Source organism: Dama dama, chromosome 28 (assembly GCF_033118175.1).
Source record: "Dama dama isolate Ldn47 chromosome 28, ASM3311817v1, whole genome shotgun sequence".
In the NCBI taxonomy this organism is placed as follows: domain Eukaryota; kingdom Metazoa; phylum Chordata; class Mammalia; order Artiodactyla; family Cervidae; genus Dama; species Dama dama.
Window position 1 is genome coordinate 30,815,827 of NC_083708.1, and position 19,801 is coordinate 30,835,627.

The 19,801-nt window shown below is 38.5% G+C and overlaps 1 protein-coding gene across 1 annotated transcript; it reads left to right on the forward strand.

The window, feature by feature from the left end:
* Positions 1-517: 517 nt before the first annotated feature.
* LOC133048314 (glycerol-3-phosphate dehydrogenase 1-like protein) lies at positions 518-1,573 on the forward strand. Its single transcript, XM_061132029.1, has one exon. The coding sequence runs from the start codon at positions 518-520 to the stop codon at positions 1,571-1,573; it is 1,056 nt and encodes a 351-aa protein (XP_060988012.1).
* The last annotated feature ends 18,228 nt before the right edge of the window (positions 1,574-19,801 follow it).

The following is a 19,801-nucleotide window of genomic DNA, read 5'->3' on the forward strand; positions in this document are numbered from 1 at the left end:
TATTCATGGCTAAATCATCTTTACCTCAAGCTGGTCTGTGGTGGTTTAAGTTCTTTGAATTCTAACTTCATGGCTGATTTTTCATCACATTATTCATAAATACAATAAAAAGGACTAGATAGTGTGCTACTAATTTTCTGTTCGCTTTATTGAAATGTAGTTGATTTACAAAGTTGTTACACAGTGATTCAGTTATACATATATACATACTCCTTTTCAGATTCTTTTCCCTTATAGATTATTAAAAAATATTGAGTATAGTACCCTGTGCTATACAATAGGTCTTTGTTGTTTCTCTACTTTATATAGTGTATTTATGTTAATCCCAACCTCCTAATTTATCCCTCCCCCCAGAATACTATTAATTTTTATCTGTGCTTATTAGTTGATACCTCTTTCAATATCACTATCCTGCTACCTTTTAGGTGAAAGTGAATGTGCCTGGGCGGAGCAGGTGGAGGCAGGCCGCAAACCAGCTGGAGAGGCACTTGCGGGCCTGCAGGACTGCAGCGGGGCCATGACAGAATCACCCCTGAAAGTGTGCATCGTGGGCTCGGGGAACTGGGGTTCAGCTGTTGCAAAAATAATTGGTAATAATGTCATGAAACTTCAGAAATTTGCCTCCACAGTCAAGATGTGGGTCTTTGAAGAAATGGTTAATGGGAGAAAACTGATAGACATCATAAATAACGACCATGAAAATGTCAAGTATCTCCCTGGACACAAGCTGCCAGACAATGTGATTGCAGTCCCCAATCTCAGCGAGGTGGTGTGGGATGCAGACCTGCTGGTGTTCGTGATCCCCCACCAGTTCATCAACAGCATCTGCGACGAGATCTCTGGGAAAGTGCCCAAGGGCGCGCTGGGCATCAGCCTCATCAAGGGGATAGATGAGGGTCCCCAGGGGCTGAAGCTCATTTCTGACATCATCCGAGAGAAGATGGACATTGACGTCAGTGTGCTGATGGGCGCCAACACTGCCAATGAGGTTGCTGCCGAGAAGTTCTGTGAGACCACCATCGGCAGCAAGGTCATGGAGAACGGCCTCCTTTTCAAAGAACTTCTGCAGACTCGAAATTTTCGAATTAAGGTGGTTGCTGAGGCAGACGCTGTTGAACTGTGCGGCGCACTGAAGAACATTGTGGCCGTGGGAGCCGGGTTCTGCGACGGCCTCCACAGCGGCGACAACACCAAAGCTGCCGTCATCCGCTTGGGGCTCATGGAAATGATCGCCTTCGCCAGGATCTTCTGCAAGGGTCGCGTGTCCAAAGCCACCTTCTTGGAGAGTTGCGGCGTGGCCGACCTGATCACTACCTGCTACGCAGGCCGGAACCGCAAGATAGCTGAGGCCTTTGCGGGGACCAGAAAGACCATTGAAGAATTGGAGAAGGAGATGCTAAACGGGCAGAAGCTGCAAGGACCACAGACTTCCGCCCAGGTGTATGGCATCCTCAAACCGAAGGGACTGCTGGACAAGTTTCCATTGTTCACGGCGGTGTACCAGATCTGCTACGAAGGCAGGCCTGTTGAAGAGATGTTGTCTTGTCTCCAGAATCATCCGGAGTATACATAAAGGGAATCATGCCGCATGTTAGGGAAAGTCCTGCCTTTCTGATTGCTTGTCTGGATTCGAATGGAAACCGGGACTTGGCCACGAGACGCTTGTGTGACCGTAATCCCATCACAGGTGCTGTAAATTTTTACAGGTTCATTTTTTAACATATATGAGTGTGTGAGTGTGTGTTCCTTCCGTGTTCTGTGGATGTTTCTATGAACCAAAATTAAAGGCCCTTTTTAAAAATTACTTCTGAAATTCTCCCACTCTGATAGTTTATAAAATTGGAACTATCTAGCATTGCCATATATACGCTACCATGTGTAAAATAGATAGCTGGTACACAGGGAGCTAGATAGCATATTAAAAAGCAGAGACATTACTTTGCCAACAAAGGTCCATCTAGTCAAAGCTATGGTTTTTCCAGTGGTCATGTATGGATGTGAGAGTTGGACTCTGAAGAAAGCTGAGTGCTGAAAAATTGATGCTTTTGAACTGTGGTGTTGGAGAAGACTCTTGAGAGTCCCTTGGACTGCAAGGAGATTCAACCAGTCCATCCTAAAGGAGATCAGTCCTGGGTGTTCATTGGAAGGACTGATGCTAAAGCTGAAACTCCAGTACTTTGGCCACCTCATGCAAAGAGTTGACTCATTGGAAAAGACCCTGATGCTGGGAGGGATTGGGGGTAGGAGAAGAAGGGGATGACAGAGGATGAGATGGCTGGATGGCATCACCGACTCAATGGACATGAGTTTGAGTAAACTCCAGGAGTTGGTGATGGACAGGGAGGCCTGGCGTGCTGTGATTCATGGGGTCGCAAAGAGTCGGACACGACTGAGCGACTGAACTGAACTGAACTGAACACAGGGAGCCCAGCCTGGTGCTCTGTGATGGCCCAGAGGGTGGGATGGGAGGAGTGGAGGGAGGCTTAAGAGGGAGAGGAGATATGTATGATTATGGCTGAGTTGCAGTTATTGTAGGGCAGAAACCAATACAACATTGTAAAGCAGTTTCCCTCCAATTAAAAAACAAATTTAAAAAAAAAGATTGGAACTATCGCAGCTAAAAGTTTTGAATCTAATTCCTATGTATCTTGGTGAAGGTATTTTTTTTTCTCATTCTCTTAATTTAGCCAGCATTAACATGATACAGTGGCGGAATGAGTGGGTTCAAAAATCTATATACTGTAACTTTTAAATACTGTCTCAGAACCAACATAATCAACTACTTTGATTGTGGGCTGATCTATTATTTTAAACAATTACATACTTTTAATTAGGCTATATATATTCCTCTCATTTCAGTTTTCTACATTTTTAGCCTGTTTTCTCTTCATTAGCTACCAGAATATGCTTTCATAAAGGCTGGGCAGTGGCAGAAGACAGAAAACTCATCTGGGATTTTCCTGATGTGGTTTACACAGTCTTCTGATTAACAACACTTGTGTGATGCTTGGGAGACCCAGGTTCGATCCCTGGGTCAGAAAGATCCCCTGGAGAAGGGAATGGCTACCCACTCCAGGACGGTTGCCTGGAGAATTCCATAGACAGAGGAGCCTGATGGGCTACACTTCACAGGATCACAAAGAGTCGAACACAGCTGGGTGCCTAATGCTTTCACTTTTTCACTTTTCTTTTGTGCAAGCATTTCCTTTAAGCCTCACAGATCCCCTGAAAGAGGGCTGCCATTATTCCTCACTAAAGATGCAGTCACTGTGCCTGGCTGCCTGGTGAGTTGGGTCAGAGCCAGAGTCAAGCCCAGTGCTTCTCCCCCTACCTGAGCTGTGCCAGGACCCGCTCAGGCATCAGTGGACTGCTTTGACATATTAATTGGTTGTAGGATACACAGCGTTTCCTGAGGCCATCAGCAGGCTTCCTGCAGCCGAAGTTTGTATGGGTCCTGATCTAGAAGGATGTGGTTCCAAGTGTCAACTTCTTTCCATCAGCTTCACCTGGAGACTCTTAGAAATGGCTCGACACCTGGTTCAACTCCAGATCTCTGAAGTGGGGTCTTGAACCTGTGCTTTGGCATGCCTTCCATGTGTTTCAGCACTCACTACAGTTTGAAAGCCACTACTTTAGAAAATTTACTTTAGGTTGGCATTTCTCAAACCATGTTCCCTGGAACCCAGTGGTTGCTCCAGTGTTCCCTCACAAGGTCCAGTGAGTTTGGAAAAAGCTACATCTGTACACCCCTCTTGAAGGGGCAGAATGTATGTTAGTTTGTTACTGGGTCTTGTTTTTTTAAGCCAGCAAGTCCCAGACATGTTAGATTATGGAGATTTTTTGGGCAGGGGGCAAGTAAACTTGCCAGAGTTTCCAAGGAACACTGTTCCAGGCTGAGGTGGGCTTAGCACAGCTCAAGTATCCCCCTCTCTCTGCAAGAAATGAGGATAGATGACTACCTGTGGTGTTGTATGTTCTGAACTTTAGTAGTTCAGGTCTGCCATGGATCTTTGATGAAGTTTTAAGGTGTGGCACTGTTAGGTACAAGCAAGTGGATGTCAACCTTGCTGAAACACATTGTGTGGACTAAGTGCTTTTAATTCTAGAATAAAGAATGGGAATTACTGTGTCTTCTTAAATGAGATAGGTTACCCTACATAGAACGTGATAAGTGTTAAGAGAACATATGACTATCACTTATATATTCATCGACTTTCAGTCACTTTGGGAGTTTGATCCTTTTTGTTTTCCAGCTTGGGGATTTTTTTTTCTTCTTCCCTTTTTTCCAAACATATCTGAAATGATTGTCAAACAGATTTTGTGGGAATTTTTTAAATTCCTATTCACAGAAGTATATGAAAGTACACCTACTGTAATATAGAAAAAATACCTGTCTTAAAATCCATCCTAGTGGGTAGAATTCAGCTAAATTCCTTCTGGTTTTCATTAAACTCTCATCTATAATATGGCCCCATGGTATTGACCCAAGGAGCAGTGAGGTGCCTCTGTACTAAAGAATCTTTGGTTTTTCCACTAGTTCTAATCTAAGAGTACTATACACACACTGTATTTAGTTTTCTTACCTATCATGTACTATATTAGTTTACAGACCGTAGAAGGAAATTATTTAAAAACTTAATAAACATTTTAATCCCCCAAACCTATGCTACTGATCCCACTTTTTAACCAGCTTATTTTATAATTTTATTTGTTTAGGTAACCTTTTTTTTTCTCCCTGAATTATGTTGCATTGACAATAATAAAAAGGCAATTTAAAAAAAGTGAATCGGACTTTCCCCCATTTTCTTCATTTTCATGTACCCCTGACTCTAGACAGTTCAGTTCAGTTCAGTCACTCAGTTGTGTCCGACTCTTTGTGACCCCATGAATCACAGCATGCCAGGCCTTCCTGTCCATCACCAACTCCCGGAGATTACTCAAATTCATGTCCATTGAGTCGGTGATGCCATCCACCATCTCATCCTCTGTCATCCCCTTCTCCTGCTGCTTTCAATCTTTCCTAGCATCAGGGTCTTTTCAAATCAGTCAGCTCTTCACATCAGGTGGCCAAAGTATTGGAGTTTCAGCCTCAACATCAGTCCTTCCAATGAACATTCAGGACTGATTTCCTTTAGGATAGACTGGTTGGATCTCTTTGCAGTCCAAGAGACCCTCAAGAGCCTTTTCCAACACCGCAGTTCAAAAGCATCAATTCTTCATCACTCAACTTTCTTTATAGTCCAACTCTCACATCCATACATGACTACTGGAAAAACCACTGCCTTGACTAGATGGACCTTTGTTAGCAAAAGTAATGTCTCTGCTTTTTAATATGCTGTCTAGGTTGGTTGTACCTTTTCTTCCAAGGAGTAAGTGTCTTTTAATTTCATGGCTGCAATCACCATCTGTAGTGATTTTGGAGCCCAAAAAAAAAAAAGTCTGCCACTGTTTCTCCATCTATTTGCCATGAAGTGATGGGACCGGATGCCATGATCTTTGTTTTCTGAATGTTAGGCTTTAAGCCAACTTTTTCACTCTCCTCTTTCACTTTCATCAGAGGCTCTTTAGTTCTTCTTCACTTTCCGCCATAAGGGTGGTGTTATCTGCATATCTGAGGTTACTGATATTTCTCCCAGCAATCTTAATTCCAACTTGTGCTTCATCCAGCCCAGCATTTCTCATTATGTACTCTGAATATAAGTTAAAAAGCAGGGTGACAATATACAGGCTTGATGTACTCCTTTTCCTATTTGGAACCAGTCTGTTGTTCCATGTCCAGTTCTAACTGCTGCTTCCTGACCTGCATGCAGATTTCTCAAGAAGCAGATCAGGTGGCCTGGTATTCCCATCTCTTTCAGAATTTTCCACAATTTATTGTGATCCACAGAGTCAAAGGCTTTGGCATAGTCAATAAAGCGGAAGTAGATGTTTTTCTGGAACTCTCTTGCTTTTTCGATGATCCAGTGGATGTTGGCAATTTGGACTCTAGTAAATGGGTTAGTAATGGACATTTTTTCTCTTTTTTTCTAAAAGGAATATATGTGTACACAGAGTAAAATGTATTATAACAGAAAATCAATCCCACTAATGACATCTTACTTAGTATTGGAAGAATAAAAGGACCATAAACAATGAAATCCCCAATGAGGTATTTACATCTTCTAAGAAAATAAGCAGAAAGTACTTTTAAAGTTGCTGAAACTTGTCTTTCTCAACCCGAAGAAAACCTGTTGGTAGGTCACCAAACCCAAGCAGAAAATATATCCACACAACTTCTTTACAGAAGCCAATATGGCTGCCAGGGCCAGGCTAAAGTATAAAGTCAACACTGAATGAATAATATCTAGACCATAACGAACACTAACAGGTTCATTCCTATCTAACTCTCAAAGTTAAGGTGACTTCACCAAAGGATAATCTTATGACCTGCATTTTTGTACAGTTTCAGAAATAGGTATGTCCTAAAACTCCACAAGGACCATAAAGAAGGCTGAGCACTAAAGAATTGATGCTTTCAAATTATGGTGCTGGAGAAGATTCTTAGGAGTCCCTAAAAATGCAAGGAGATCAAACCAGTCAATCCTAAAGGAAATCAACCCTGAATAGCATTGGAAGGAGTGATACTAAAGCTAAAACTCCAATACTTTGGCCACCTGATGTGAAGAGCTGACTCATTGGGAAAGACCTTGATTCTGGGAAAGACTGAGGGCAGGAGGAGAAGAGGGGCATCAGAGGATGAGATGGTTGGATAGCATCACCGACTCAATGACATGAGTTTGATCAAACTCCAGGAGATAGTGAAGGACAGGGAAGCCTGGCATGATGCAGTCCATGAGATCACAAAGACACAACTTAGTGACTGAATAAAAGCCCCTAAAACTCTGACTAGAGAATGGCATCATGGAAATGTGCTATATATATAAATACATATATATGCATATGTACACATACACACATTAAATATATATATATATATATTTTATAAATATATTCCATAAACATCTAAAAATATAGTGTGTATACATTTTTATATATGTATACACATATATAGATAATGTGTGTGCACGTATATATATTTTATAATTTTGTCTCTGACTTTAAAAGTATATTTCCTTTGATCTAGGACAAAATAAGTTTATAAATCTGATCATGTTGTAGTTTTGCCTTTACATATCAGACGATTTAGAGAGAGAATTAATTCTCAATTGCATCTAGCATTCTTAACCTAAATTTATAATCAAAATTTCTCTCCCTCTCTCAAATTTCCTCACCCTCATTATTTATTAATCCAAATAAATTAGGTTTATTTATTTACTTATTTATTATTTGTTAGGTTTATCTTTTATTACTTATGTATTATAACTTATTTATTATTTATTTATTTGTTAGGTTTACTAATCTGATTCTAATCTGGCCTCATGTTTTTAAAAACTTTCTATCTTTCATGTTTTTAAGTATACTATATATAAAGAGAGATAATATAAGTATACTTATATATATAATAAAAACGGGATAATAGCTATTATTGACTTACATTTTGTACTGGAAGTACTCTGCTCTTCCTTAAGTGGAATCTGAGAGGGGGCTTTGATATGGAAGAGAGGACTTGGGGTCCAGGAAATAAAATTATGGACACTCAGATCAAGGGAACAAGTTCTAAAAGCACTCTTCTTTGTCACATTAATCATTAGTCAGCTTTGTCCAGGGAAGAACTCTGGTTCTGAACAGGTTCAGGTGGGCAGAGAAGAAGATAAAGGAGAGTAGGTCCTTAGTAGTCAGGCGATTGCCAAATGGGAGTTGAAAATTCAATTGCCCCTAATTCTTCTAGAGGAGGTTCTGGAGCCAGCTGCAACTCAAGAGCTACTGAAGAAAAAAATAGGAGCCATGAATTGGCCCTAGAACTTCTTTATCTCTTGGAGCTATGACAATGGAAAGGATGATGGATCAGCTTCTCCGGCTAATAGAAAAGCAGTCACACTGAGTTTTGCCCCACAATGGGGAAGAGTTAGATGGAAAAGTTCTCATTGAATGGTACTTTCCACTGTTTATTATCACTAAAAAATATTCTTGTCAAGAGATACATTTCACATTTGTTTAACAGAGATCAACTCAGTTATAACCACTGAACTCAGACCACATCCAAAACACCTTGCTAAGCTAACTGCAATTAATGATTGATCTCAACCAATTTCATGATTCCTGTCATAGTTGGCCAAGCCCTGGTGACACTCAGGATCTTCAAGACCATGAGCTGAGGAAAATCTAACAATAAGACAAGGCCACTAGGGGAAGAGATCCACAGTCCCATCGGAGCACACTTAAAAATATCGTAAACTTAAAAATAATCTAGGCATATTGCCACATTCCCAAAAATCTCATTTCAAGGAGCAAGAGAGGGCACACAGAACAATATCCAGTCAATGAAAGAGTTGTCCAGCCAAGTGGGAGGCAGAGCAAGATTAGGAAGGTCTATTTAAGTCTTTTTAAAGGATGCTAGAAACAGGACCCAGGTCCAAGGAGAAAAGTCTGGCAGGAGCTTGGAAATAAGATTCAGTCCCAGCCAATTCCATGATCCAGAATTCAGTCCCAGGAGAAAACCAGAGTGAGAACCAGAAGCCAAGAGCCCATCGACAGAAGATCCACACAGCAGACTGGCCACACTTCCAGTGGGATGGCAAGGTCAACAGAGGTGGAGGTGCTGGTTTATTCTTAGCCAGACACTGAATCAGACAGTGAGTGCACAGTGACTGTACAGATCATTCCTCCTGGGGGGACAGAGACCGTCAATGTACTGCAAGTCAGGCTTTTTCTGGTTCAGAAACCAAGCAAGACTGTATAAGACAGTGGCTGGCAGTCCTGAATACCCAGAGACACAGTTCCTGGCAGCATCTGATATTGTGTCTTCCTTGTCTCTGACACAGAGACATCTGCCCAGGGAGAGTGTGAGACAGCCCTACGGAGAGCCCAGCCAGAGTCATGGGGAGCACCTCCGTGGGAAGAACACATAAAGGAGATTGATCAGTTCAGCAGCTCATCTCAAAAAAGAGAATAACCTTCCCAGCATAATCACATTGAATTTCAGGCTATACTGACTCTACAAAGGATAATTTTATCATAATTTTTTATGAATAAATCAGGAGGCTTTATTTTCTTTTTAGAAATTTTTCCATCTAAATATTTTATGTAAGCTCTTTTTTCTTAAAAAAATTAAACACTTTTATAATGCATCAGCCTGATATATTTTATAATACATGCTGTTTGAGTTAATGAAACTCCTGAGATGAAACTTATTACTTAAATTATTTTAAGGTACATTATACAGTTCATAGGAAGCTGCCATTTTTCTCTCAGGATAAACCACTTCCTTCTGGTTTTGCATAATAAAGACTTGCAATTCACAAAGTCTGGCATTATAAATCACTGTATCCCCTTGAAACACAACCAGTCAATTGTCTTCCTCAACCAAAATGTATTGACTTGCTATTTTGTAGGCTATTATAATCAAGAATAAAAGCTAAACCAAAATTAACTGTATATAAAATCTATTTCAAAGGAGTTTATAAATTTACCACCTGAAAGTTTTAAACAATAATAAGAAAATGCAAGAAAGGGGGAAGTTTAACATGAAAATCATTATAGGGAATACTTCTTTATAATTAACTAATGACTACAGATATCCAACATCGTAACTAAAGTATGACATGTCATAATTAGAAGCAATGAGTTTTATTCTTTAAAAAAATTGCACCCTGTGAGCTTTTTCTTTAGGCACAATGACAGTGTGAGGAAGGACCAGAATTTTGTGGTCTACCTTATGTATCTGTTCTATAGGAATGAAATAGAGTACCCTCTTTTCCTCATGAAATTATGAGAAAGTGAAAACAGAACTGCCCATACTCGCAGAGGGCAGACTTCACAGATACACAAATTGAGCTCTGCATGAGACCTAATGTTCTGCTCTCACCATCTTGAAATTCTTAATTTTTGAACAAGGGGTCCTGCAATTTCATTTTGTACGGGGCCATACAAATTATGTAGCCCTGATAGCTCAGATGGTAAAGAATCCACCTACAATGTGGGAGGCCTGGGTTAGATCCCTAAGTTGGGAAGATTCCCTGGAGAAGGGCAAGGCTACCCATTCCAATATTCTGGCCTAGAGAATTCCATGGACTGTAGAGGCCATGGGGTTGCAAACAGTCAGACACAACTGAGCAATTTTCACTTTCACTTTCAACTGCATACAAAGAGGCCAAATCAAGAAACGTCATCACAATTGCCACATGATGTAACAGGTATCTAGTGCATAGCATACAAAGAGGAAATGTTCAACGAATGAATTAAATCAAACGATTCACTAATTTCCTAGATAGATTTTAATCCAAACAATTGAGTTTCTTTAAATCAATTTATAGTGGAAAAGTCAGAGGGAAACTTCCCCACTGATAGCTCTTTCCCATGTCAATGTATCCATATTATTATTCTCTTTTCTTTTTTATAATAAATATGCAAAGCTTATTCATCTGTACTGTGTGTGGCCAGGTGTCCTAATTATCAAGAGCACAGAAGACCCTAAGATATTTGGGCAGGCCACCTGAACACATGAGGATCCACTTTTATGAAGATTTCTTTAGGGAAACACAAATGACAACTTTGTAACTTGGTGGTTAGTTCCCTGAGGCCCTTGAGCTCTCAACCTCTTTGATTCCAGAAAACAATGAGTCATCCTGTTGCAGAAAGAACTAGAAAAACGATTTGATTTTGGCAAGAAGGAGTGCTGCATGGGTAAACATCATTCAAATGAACTTCTGTAGGCACTTTTGGGATTCCTGCCCAATCCATGTCATCTTATACGTTACACAGCATCAACTTCAGGGGTGGGTCTAGGTGGCCATATTTTTCCCAGAAGACCCTGCTCCCATGGCCACAGGTGACTAAGCAACAGATGAGCACTAATCTCCAAGGTAACTCCTTCCCTGAGACCTTGAACTAAGACCTATATAATGGAGCTAGAGTCAGATAAGTGGGATCTTACCCTGAATTATCATGCAGAGATGGGGCCAGAGTGACCACTTCTGACCAAGTGTGCACTAATTTTTAGGTCATAGAAAGCTAAATTGTACAGATAAATAATACTGCAAACATGCCGAGAAAGCAAAAACCAGAAACCCAGAGAGAGAGTAGCTGTCTCCATTCCGAACAGCTTTCCAGTTTCCAACTCCATTCTCACAAGCCCTGGCTTGTTTTAGTGTTTCTTATATTAAATGAAAATCCTTTCACTAAGCTAACTTGAGTGGGTTTTTTTCCTTGCAATCGAATGTGTAGAACAGCATCCCTGAAGAATGTATTCTAAGTTATTTGACAGCACTTACTGTGAAATTGAAACACCAAACAGCTGGAGTCACAAAAAAAAAAAAGAAAAGAAAAGAAAAAACAAGACCATCTAGGGTTGGCCATAAGAACTCTCATTAGATGAGAAAAAATTTCTCTCAACCTCAAGAAAAACAGAGTCAATTATAACAGTCCTGTACAAGCTGAAAATATTTACCTTCTTCCTGTGCCAGTTTCAGCTGTTCTAAATGCACCCAAGTCCTGCTTACACCACTCTCTTCCTCTCCTGTTACCTAAGAGAGGTTAGATGGTCCAGCCCCTTCTAGGACGTCCCAGAATCCAAGGACTTGGGTAGCCACAGCCAGAGCACAAAAGTCATAAGAAGGATACCAGCTCCCCAGAAGTGGCCTGGAACCCATGAGAAAGAAAAGAATTTCAAGAATAGGAAAAGAAAATAATCTAAGCAGAGGTCTATATTCAAAAGCCAATCCAATGGTCATCCACATCATTGCTTACTTATCCTCATGATTAGTACAATCTGAGAAAGCAAGAAGTCAGTGCTTTTGATGGCTTTTTGTTAAATTCATTTAAGATCTTTGTTTTAAGTTTTCTCATTATCTTTTCATACTGCTTCACTGACATCTCCCCTCAATATATTTTCAAAGGCAAGATATTGCCACTAATTATCTTTTATTTTGCATAATATTCAGCATGATGCTGGACACATAGAAGGTATTTTAAAAATATCTATTCAACTGAATTAGTTAAATGGCTAGTTCCTCAAATGGAGCTAAAAATTTCTGTTCATCATATGGTAGCCCAGTATCTTGATAGATAAAAGGGAAAAGTGTAAAAGTACAAGAGCAAAATGCTTCACCTACCCTAACCTCTAAACCTTAATTGATCTTCAAGAGTTTGCTGAATTTTCCCCCAATATTATTTGACTTTTTCACAACATGGCCAGGCCAAGTTTGAAACGCATTATTTCAGCCCAGCTGAAGTCTCACACACACACACACACACACACACACACACACATGGGTCATATTGTTTTTCGCTTAAAACAGATTCGTTGTATGTTGACCTTACCCTGAGCATAGAACTTAGCATCTCACACATTTGTGTGCATACACTTAATACTTAATAATGCTCTGCAGTTTCAAGCAGTTATGTGTTCCTAGAGAGTCTTTAAAATAGCCCAAGACTAAGGGTAAAAATGAAATCTCAATGATTGTTTTTTTTTTTCAAAAAGTGCCAGAAAAGAGATGTCTATAGCTGCTTCTCGTTTTCCTCAACCACTGCATCAAATACGCCCTTGAAGTCAAATTTCCTTTATGTTCATTGTTCCTTGTGGTGTGTATGTGGCTAACCCTTGAGCTCTGACCACCTGACCTCAATCTGGTTGGTAATCCATGCCACAGTGGTTTCTCTCCTTGCCTGCCTTGCCTCTCTTGTTGATTTACTTAATCCTTCACATTCTAATACTGAATAAGCACTAATGCACTGACTTCCTCTTACCCACGTGACAGGAACCTAGGACTTTGGATTTCCAATTTTACACTTCATCATCATTCACTTAAGTTTCTGACACATGGCTGTCTCATGCCCAGCCCTACATGGACCATAAGAATCAGGGTGCTATCCATCCATTCTCTCTTCTCTTTTTTCCTTTTTTACTTTTCATCTCCTTTTTGGTAGACATTAAATAGGGATTATGGGAGAAATATCAATAACCTCAGATATGCAGATGACACCACCCTTATGGCAGAAAGTGAAGAGGAACTAAAAAGCCTCTTGATGAAAGTGAAAGAGGAGAGTAAAAAAGTTGACTTAAAGCTCAACGTTCAGAAAACTAAGATCATGGCATCTGGTCCTATCACTTCATGGGAAATAGATGGGGAAACAACAGAACCAGTGGCTGACTTTATTTTTCTGGGTTCCAAAATCACTGCAGATGGTGATTGCAGCCATGAAATTAAAAGATGCTTGCTCCTTGGAAGGAAAGTTATGACCAAACTAGATAGTGTATTAAAAAGCAGAGACATTACTTTGCCAACAAAGGTCCATCTAGTCAAGGCTATGGTTTTTCCAGGGGTCATGTATGGATGTGAGAGTTGGACTGTGAAAAAAGCTGAGTGCCGAAGAATTGATGCTTTTGAACTGTGGTGTTGGAGAAGACTCTTGAGAGTCCCTTGGACTGCAAGGAGATCCAACCAGTCCATCCTAAAGGAAATCAGTCCTGAATGTTCATTGGAAGGACTGATGTTGAAGCTGAAACTCCAATACTTTGGCCACCTGATGCAAAGAGCTGACTGATTGGAAAAACCCTGATGCTGGGAGGGATTGGGGGCAGGAGGAGAAGGGGACAACAGAGGATGAGATGGCTGGATGGCATCACTGACTCGATGGACATGGGTTTGAGTAAACTCCGGGAGTTGGTGATGGACAGGGAGGCCTGGCGTGCTGTGATTCATGGGGTCGCAAAGAGTTGGACAAGACTGAGTGACTGAACTCACTGAACTGACTGACTATGATTCTAAAGAAGCAAAGGTTGAAAAAGACAGTTTCTGATTTGAAGAAGCCCATATTCCAGTGAAGAAGACTGTCAACTAAACAAGTAATAAGAATATAATATGAAAAATATTTTTAGATATATACAGAGTGAAATATTTGCTTCTTTAGGGAGGAATCAGGGGAAATTTTGGAGAAAGCATTATGCTTGACCTAAACTTTAAAGACTATGATTAAATTGCCCAAATGCTATGCTATTGGTCAATGATTTTATACATTGTAATATGAAGAAAATCTATAAATTTAGACTCATATTCTCTAAATTTCACTCAGGTAGGTGTGAATGACCTGGAGGGTAACAATATAAAAATATGCCATGTAAATTTTAGATTTTACTTATATTTAAGGCTTTATTATTCATAGTTTATTATATTTACCATTTTCCTTTCATTTAGTAAAATTATTTAATGATATTTTAAAGGTCATAATGAAAGTAATGACAAAAATGAATCCTGGATATTCCTGAGAGATTTTTCTATTTTTTATTGCTGAATACAAAAATTAGAGTAAAATGTTTAAACTGTTACTAAAATATACTTTATTTTTATTGCTAATACAATTTTTTAAACTATCATGCAGGCCTTTCTTATAAAATAAATAATAAAATTATACATTTAAATAACTAAGCATGATCACTTTTATATTTGGGTAAAATTTTTCAAACTGATTTGAGAATTCCTGCTTATCTTCCTTATAAAAGTATCTTTATAAGCACCTGCTATCAAGGCTTAAAATTCTACTACTAGAGATGAGACTGTAAATTTAACATAAAGTCTCCTTCCAAAAAGACACTTTAGAAGGGGGTTGTGGAATACTGACTAGAGAGATAACCATTATCAGACAATAGCACCTTAAAGAGAATTAGTTTATCAAGTGTGCTACACCTGATAACTAAGTTCAAGTAAGCTGTTGAGAAAATGGAATTCTTAACATGGCTGGAAAAACACTAAGAAAGAAATGAGTACTGGCCTGGGTAAGGTTTTAAATAGGAGGCACAAGAAAGTCAGGAGTAAATATGAGAGTACTGTGTGTCTTGGGAAAGAAGGCCCAGAATAAGGTAAGAAGAAACCAGAAAAGAAAAGCAAAGAACATATAGTCATAATTTTTTCTATGACTGAACCCTGAATTTTCTTCTCAGGACATGCCTTAAATTATTATCTTCATTAAAAAAAATTAAGGACAGCAGTGGTTCTGGAATCAGCACCGGACATAAACATTCCACAGCCCATTCCTCTAGTTAATCACAGAAAAGAAAAAAAAAAAAAAAAAAAAAAAAACCACTTTGTTGTCAATTACCTGAGAGCTCTAGAGTCAACTTCTGAGACTTCTGAAAAGTAAACCAAAGAAGGTAGATTGCAGAGAGGAGCAAAATATAGAAAAGAAAGTGAGGGATGTTTCCCTTTTTTTTTCCTCACAGCCTTGCCTTTGAGGGTAAGCCCCAATCATTAAGCCACTTACCAGTGGTAGAAGCCACAGGGGAACCTCCTTTTTTCTGGTGAGAGAAATAAGGAAGAGTAGAGTCTATGCACTGGAGAGTATAAAGAAATCCCAGCACACTGATGGCTAGACAGGGAGTTTCCATAAATCTGTGAATTTACAGAAGTTTCAGGCTTATCTTTCATCTATGCATGTGTGGGACAGACCCATCCAACACAATAAAGGCATAGAGAAGTACAGAGAGATTTGAACCACTGCCCATGTCTCACACTAACCTCTGAGCTACTTGTATGTGTAAGAGACTCAAACTAGCTTATAAAATGCTTTGAAAACCAAACTGAGATATAAACTAGAGGCAATAAAACAGAACACATCATCTTAATCTACTCAAGTTCTCCAACATTCCCCAGAGAAATATAACCAGCTCCAGTGTCTACATAACATAACATTCTCATTGTCCAGGATAAAATCACAAAGTGTACAGCTTGCTGAGAACAAGGAAGCTTTCACCAATTCTCAAAAGAAGATACAATAAGCAGATGCCATTCTGCAGATGATCCATGTTTTGGAATTATCAGGCAAAGAATTTAAGCTATGCTCTGTGAACTACAGAAAAACACAGTTGAAATTACTAAAGGATAGGAGTTCTTAGAGGAATACATACTCTAAAAAACAACCAAATAAAAAATTTTGAACTGAAAAAAGTATATGAAATTAAAAATTCACTAGATGGGTTCATAGAAGATTGGAGGTAACACAGAAATTATGCAATCTAAAGAAAAGAGAGAAAAATAGTTTTAAAAATTAACAGATCTGCAAGAGTCAGAAAATAATATTTTAAATGGGAATGGTATGTTCTTTCTTATCAATAATTTAAGTATAAATGGGCTAAATTCTCCATTCAGAAGATGTAGGATGAATGAATAGATAAAAAATAAAAACAAAATCCAAACATATGCTGACTATAAAAGATTCACTTTAGCTTTAAAGATGTATATAGGCTGAGAGAAAAGAGATAGAGAAATATTTTAAGCAAATGGTAATCAAGAAAGCAAGGGTAACTACACTTGTACCACAGTGAATAGACTTTAAGTTCAAACTGGTCACATGAGAAGATCATCATATAATGATAAAAAGTCAATTCATAGAGGAGCTATAATAATTTGAAATATTTATGCACTTAATATTGGAGCACATAAATATATCAAATACTATCATAACTAAAAATAGAAATGAACTGCAATACAATAACAGTTATGGACTTTAACACCCCACTCAACAACAGATAGATCAACCAGACAGAGCATCAATAAGGAAACAGAAGATTTGAACACTATAGATGAAATAAACCTAACATATGTATACAAAACATTCCATCTAACATCACCAGAATATATGTTCTTCTCAATTGAACACTGAAAATTTTCTAGAATAGATCACATTTTAGGTCACAAAAAAGTCTCAACAAATTCAAGAAGATAAAAAATATATCAAGTATCTTTTCCAACAGAGATAGAATAAAATTAGAAACCAATAACAAGAGAAAAGCTGGAAAATTGAAAACAACATGGAAATCAAACAACATATCCCTGAACAACCACTGAATCAAAGAATAAATCAAAAGAGAAAACAACTGAAATTAAAAGAAGAAAACATAAGGAAAAAACTACTTGACATTGGTCTTAACAATGAATTTTTGGAAACAATGCCAAGTGACATAAGCAACAAAAGCAAAAATAAATGAGCGAGACAACAACAAACTGAAAAACTTCTGCCTAGCAAAAGAAATAATCAACAAAATGAAAACCAGAGAAAATATTTTCAAACCATGTGTCTGATAATAGATTAATATGCAAAAGATATAAGGAACTGATGTAATTTTTTTTAAAAATCCAATTTACAATGGATACAGGACCCAAATGGATATTTTTTCAAAGATATACAAATGGCCAATAAGTATATGAAAAAATGCTCAACATCATTAATCATCAGGGGAATACAAATCAAAACCACAATGAGCTATCACCTCACATCTATCAGAATGGATATCATCAAAGAGAACATAAATAACAAGCATTGGTAAGGAGGTGGCGAAAAGGGAACTCTTAGTTGGTATAGCCACTATGGAAAACAGTATGAAGGATTCTCAAAATAACTAAAAATAGAACTACCATATGACCTAGCAACTCTACTTCTGAGTGTACATCCAAAAAAAAACGAAAACACTAATTAGAAAAGGTACAGTCTCCTCAATGTTCATAGAAGCAGTATTTACAATTGCCAAGATATGAAAGCAACCTGTGTCCATCAATAGTTGAATAGATAAAGAAGATAAGGTAGAAAGATAGATGCACACACACAATACAATGCCACTTGGCTATAAAAAGGGCTTCTCAGGTGGCAATAGTGGTAAAGAACCCACCTGCCAATGCAGGAGATAAAAGAGATGTGGATTCGATCCCTGGGTTGGGAAGGTCCCCTGGAGAAGGAAATGGCAACCCACTCTAGTAGTCTTGCCTAGAGAATCCCATGGACAGAGGAGCCTGGCGGGCTACAGTCCATGGGGTCACAAAGAGTCAGACCTGACTGAAGCAACTTAGCGTGCATGCCTGGCCATAAAAAAGAATGAAATTGTGCCATTTGAAGCAACATGGATGGACTTGGAGGGCATTATGTTAAGTCAAAGAAGTGGGACAGAGAAGGACAAATACAAATATGGTATCATTTACATGTGGAATCTAAAAAATATAAGGGAAATTCCCTGGTGGTCCTGTGATCAGGACTCAGAGATTTCACTGCCAGGGCCTGGGTTTGATCCCTAGTTGGGGAATTAAGATCCTGCAAGCCACATGGCATGCTTAAATTTTTGAAAATAAATACAAAAGTCTTTAAAATTATGACAAACTAGTTAATATAATGAAAAAGAAACAGACTCACAGACATAGGGAAGAAACCAGTGGTTACCAGTGGGGAGAGGAAAGTGGGGAAGTGCAATATAGGGGTAGAGGATTAAGAGGTACAAACTATTATGTATAAAATAAGCTACAAGGATATATTGTACAACATGGGGTATATAGCCAATATTTTATAATAACTATAAATGGAGTATAACCTTTAAAAGTTATGAATCACTATATCATACACCTATAACATATAATATTGTACATCAACTATACAGCAATAAAAAAATTCAAAAAATCCACAATAAACTATCACTTCATAACTATTAAAATAGCTTTTATCAAAGAGACAAGAGGTAAGAAATGTTAGTGAGGACATGGAGAAAAGGGAAGCCTGGTACATTGTTGATGGTAATGTAAACTGGTGAAGCCACTATGAAAAACAGTATGGAGTTTCCTCAAAAAATTAAAAATAGAACTACCATATGATCCAACAATCCCACTTATAAGTTCATATCTAAAAAAATAAAATCACAAGCTTAAATAGATATCTGCACCCACATGTTCATCGCAGCATTATTTACAATAGCCAAGACACAGAGACAACCTAAGTGTCTGCCAATAGGTGAATGGATGAAAAAATGTGATATACACACATATAATGGGATATTATTCAGGCATTAAAAGGAAGGAAAATTCTACCATTTATAACAACATAGATGAATCTTGAGGGCACTTTGCTAGTTAAGTAACTCAGGAAAAAAACGAACACTGAACGATCTCACTTATATGTTGACCTGAAAGAAATCAAACTCATAGAACAGGAAGTAGACTGGTGGTTGCTGGCAGATCGGTGGGAAAATGGGTAAAGCTGGGCAAACTTCCATTCATAAAATGAGTAACTTCTAAAGGAAAAAATTAATGGAACATCAGAGGCCTGTGGGACTTCATCAAAAGGTCTAATATACACGACGGGATTGAATATCTGAAGAACAGCCAAAAACTTGGTCGATTAAAAATGTACATTAACAGATCCGAGAAGTTCAGCATGGTCCTATTGGAAGACAATTCCTTATGGCAGTTCTGCACACTTTGTATCAGCTTTAGTTTTGGACTATCTTTTTCAAGCATGCTTGTATAGCAAATAATCTTGGATGACAGAGACAGTGCTTCCCTCTGAGGCAGCGGATAAATTTGTCTCATGACCATTATGATAATGGTAATATCACTTTTCAGTGTCCTTTAAAAGATTGGGGTTTCTTCAGTTGTGATTCACCACTGCATGCACAGCATCCTCCTGGGCTGCCCTGTATCCTAAGATAGGACCTGGGAGGCAAAAAAATTTCAGGAACATGAAGTTCATGCTGCCTGCAGTGTCATAGGTATTAAAATCTTTTGCCTCTTTCCCAGGAGTATCATGTCTTCTTTCAGCATCCACAAAATTATATCAGACTAACATGTTAGCTAACAGGAAAGGTAAAATCTTAGATCCTTCACAGTTCTTGACTATTCAAACGAGATAACTTCAAAAGATCCTAACCTAACTTCTGAGCACCAAACATAAA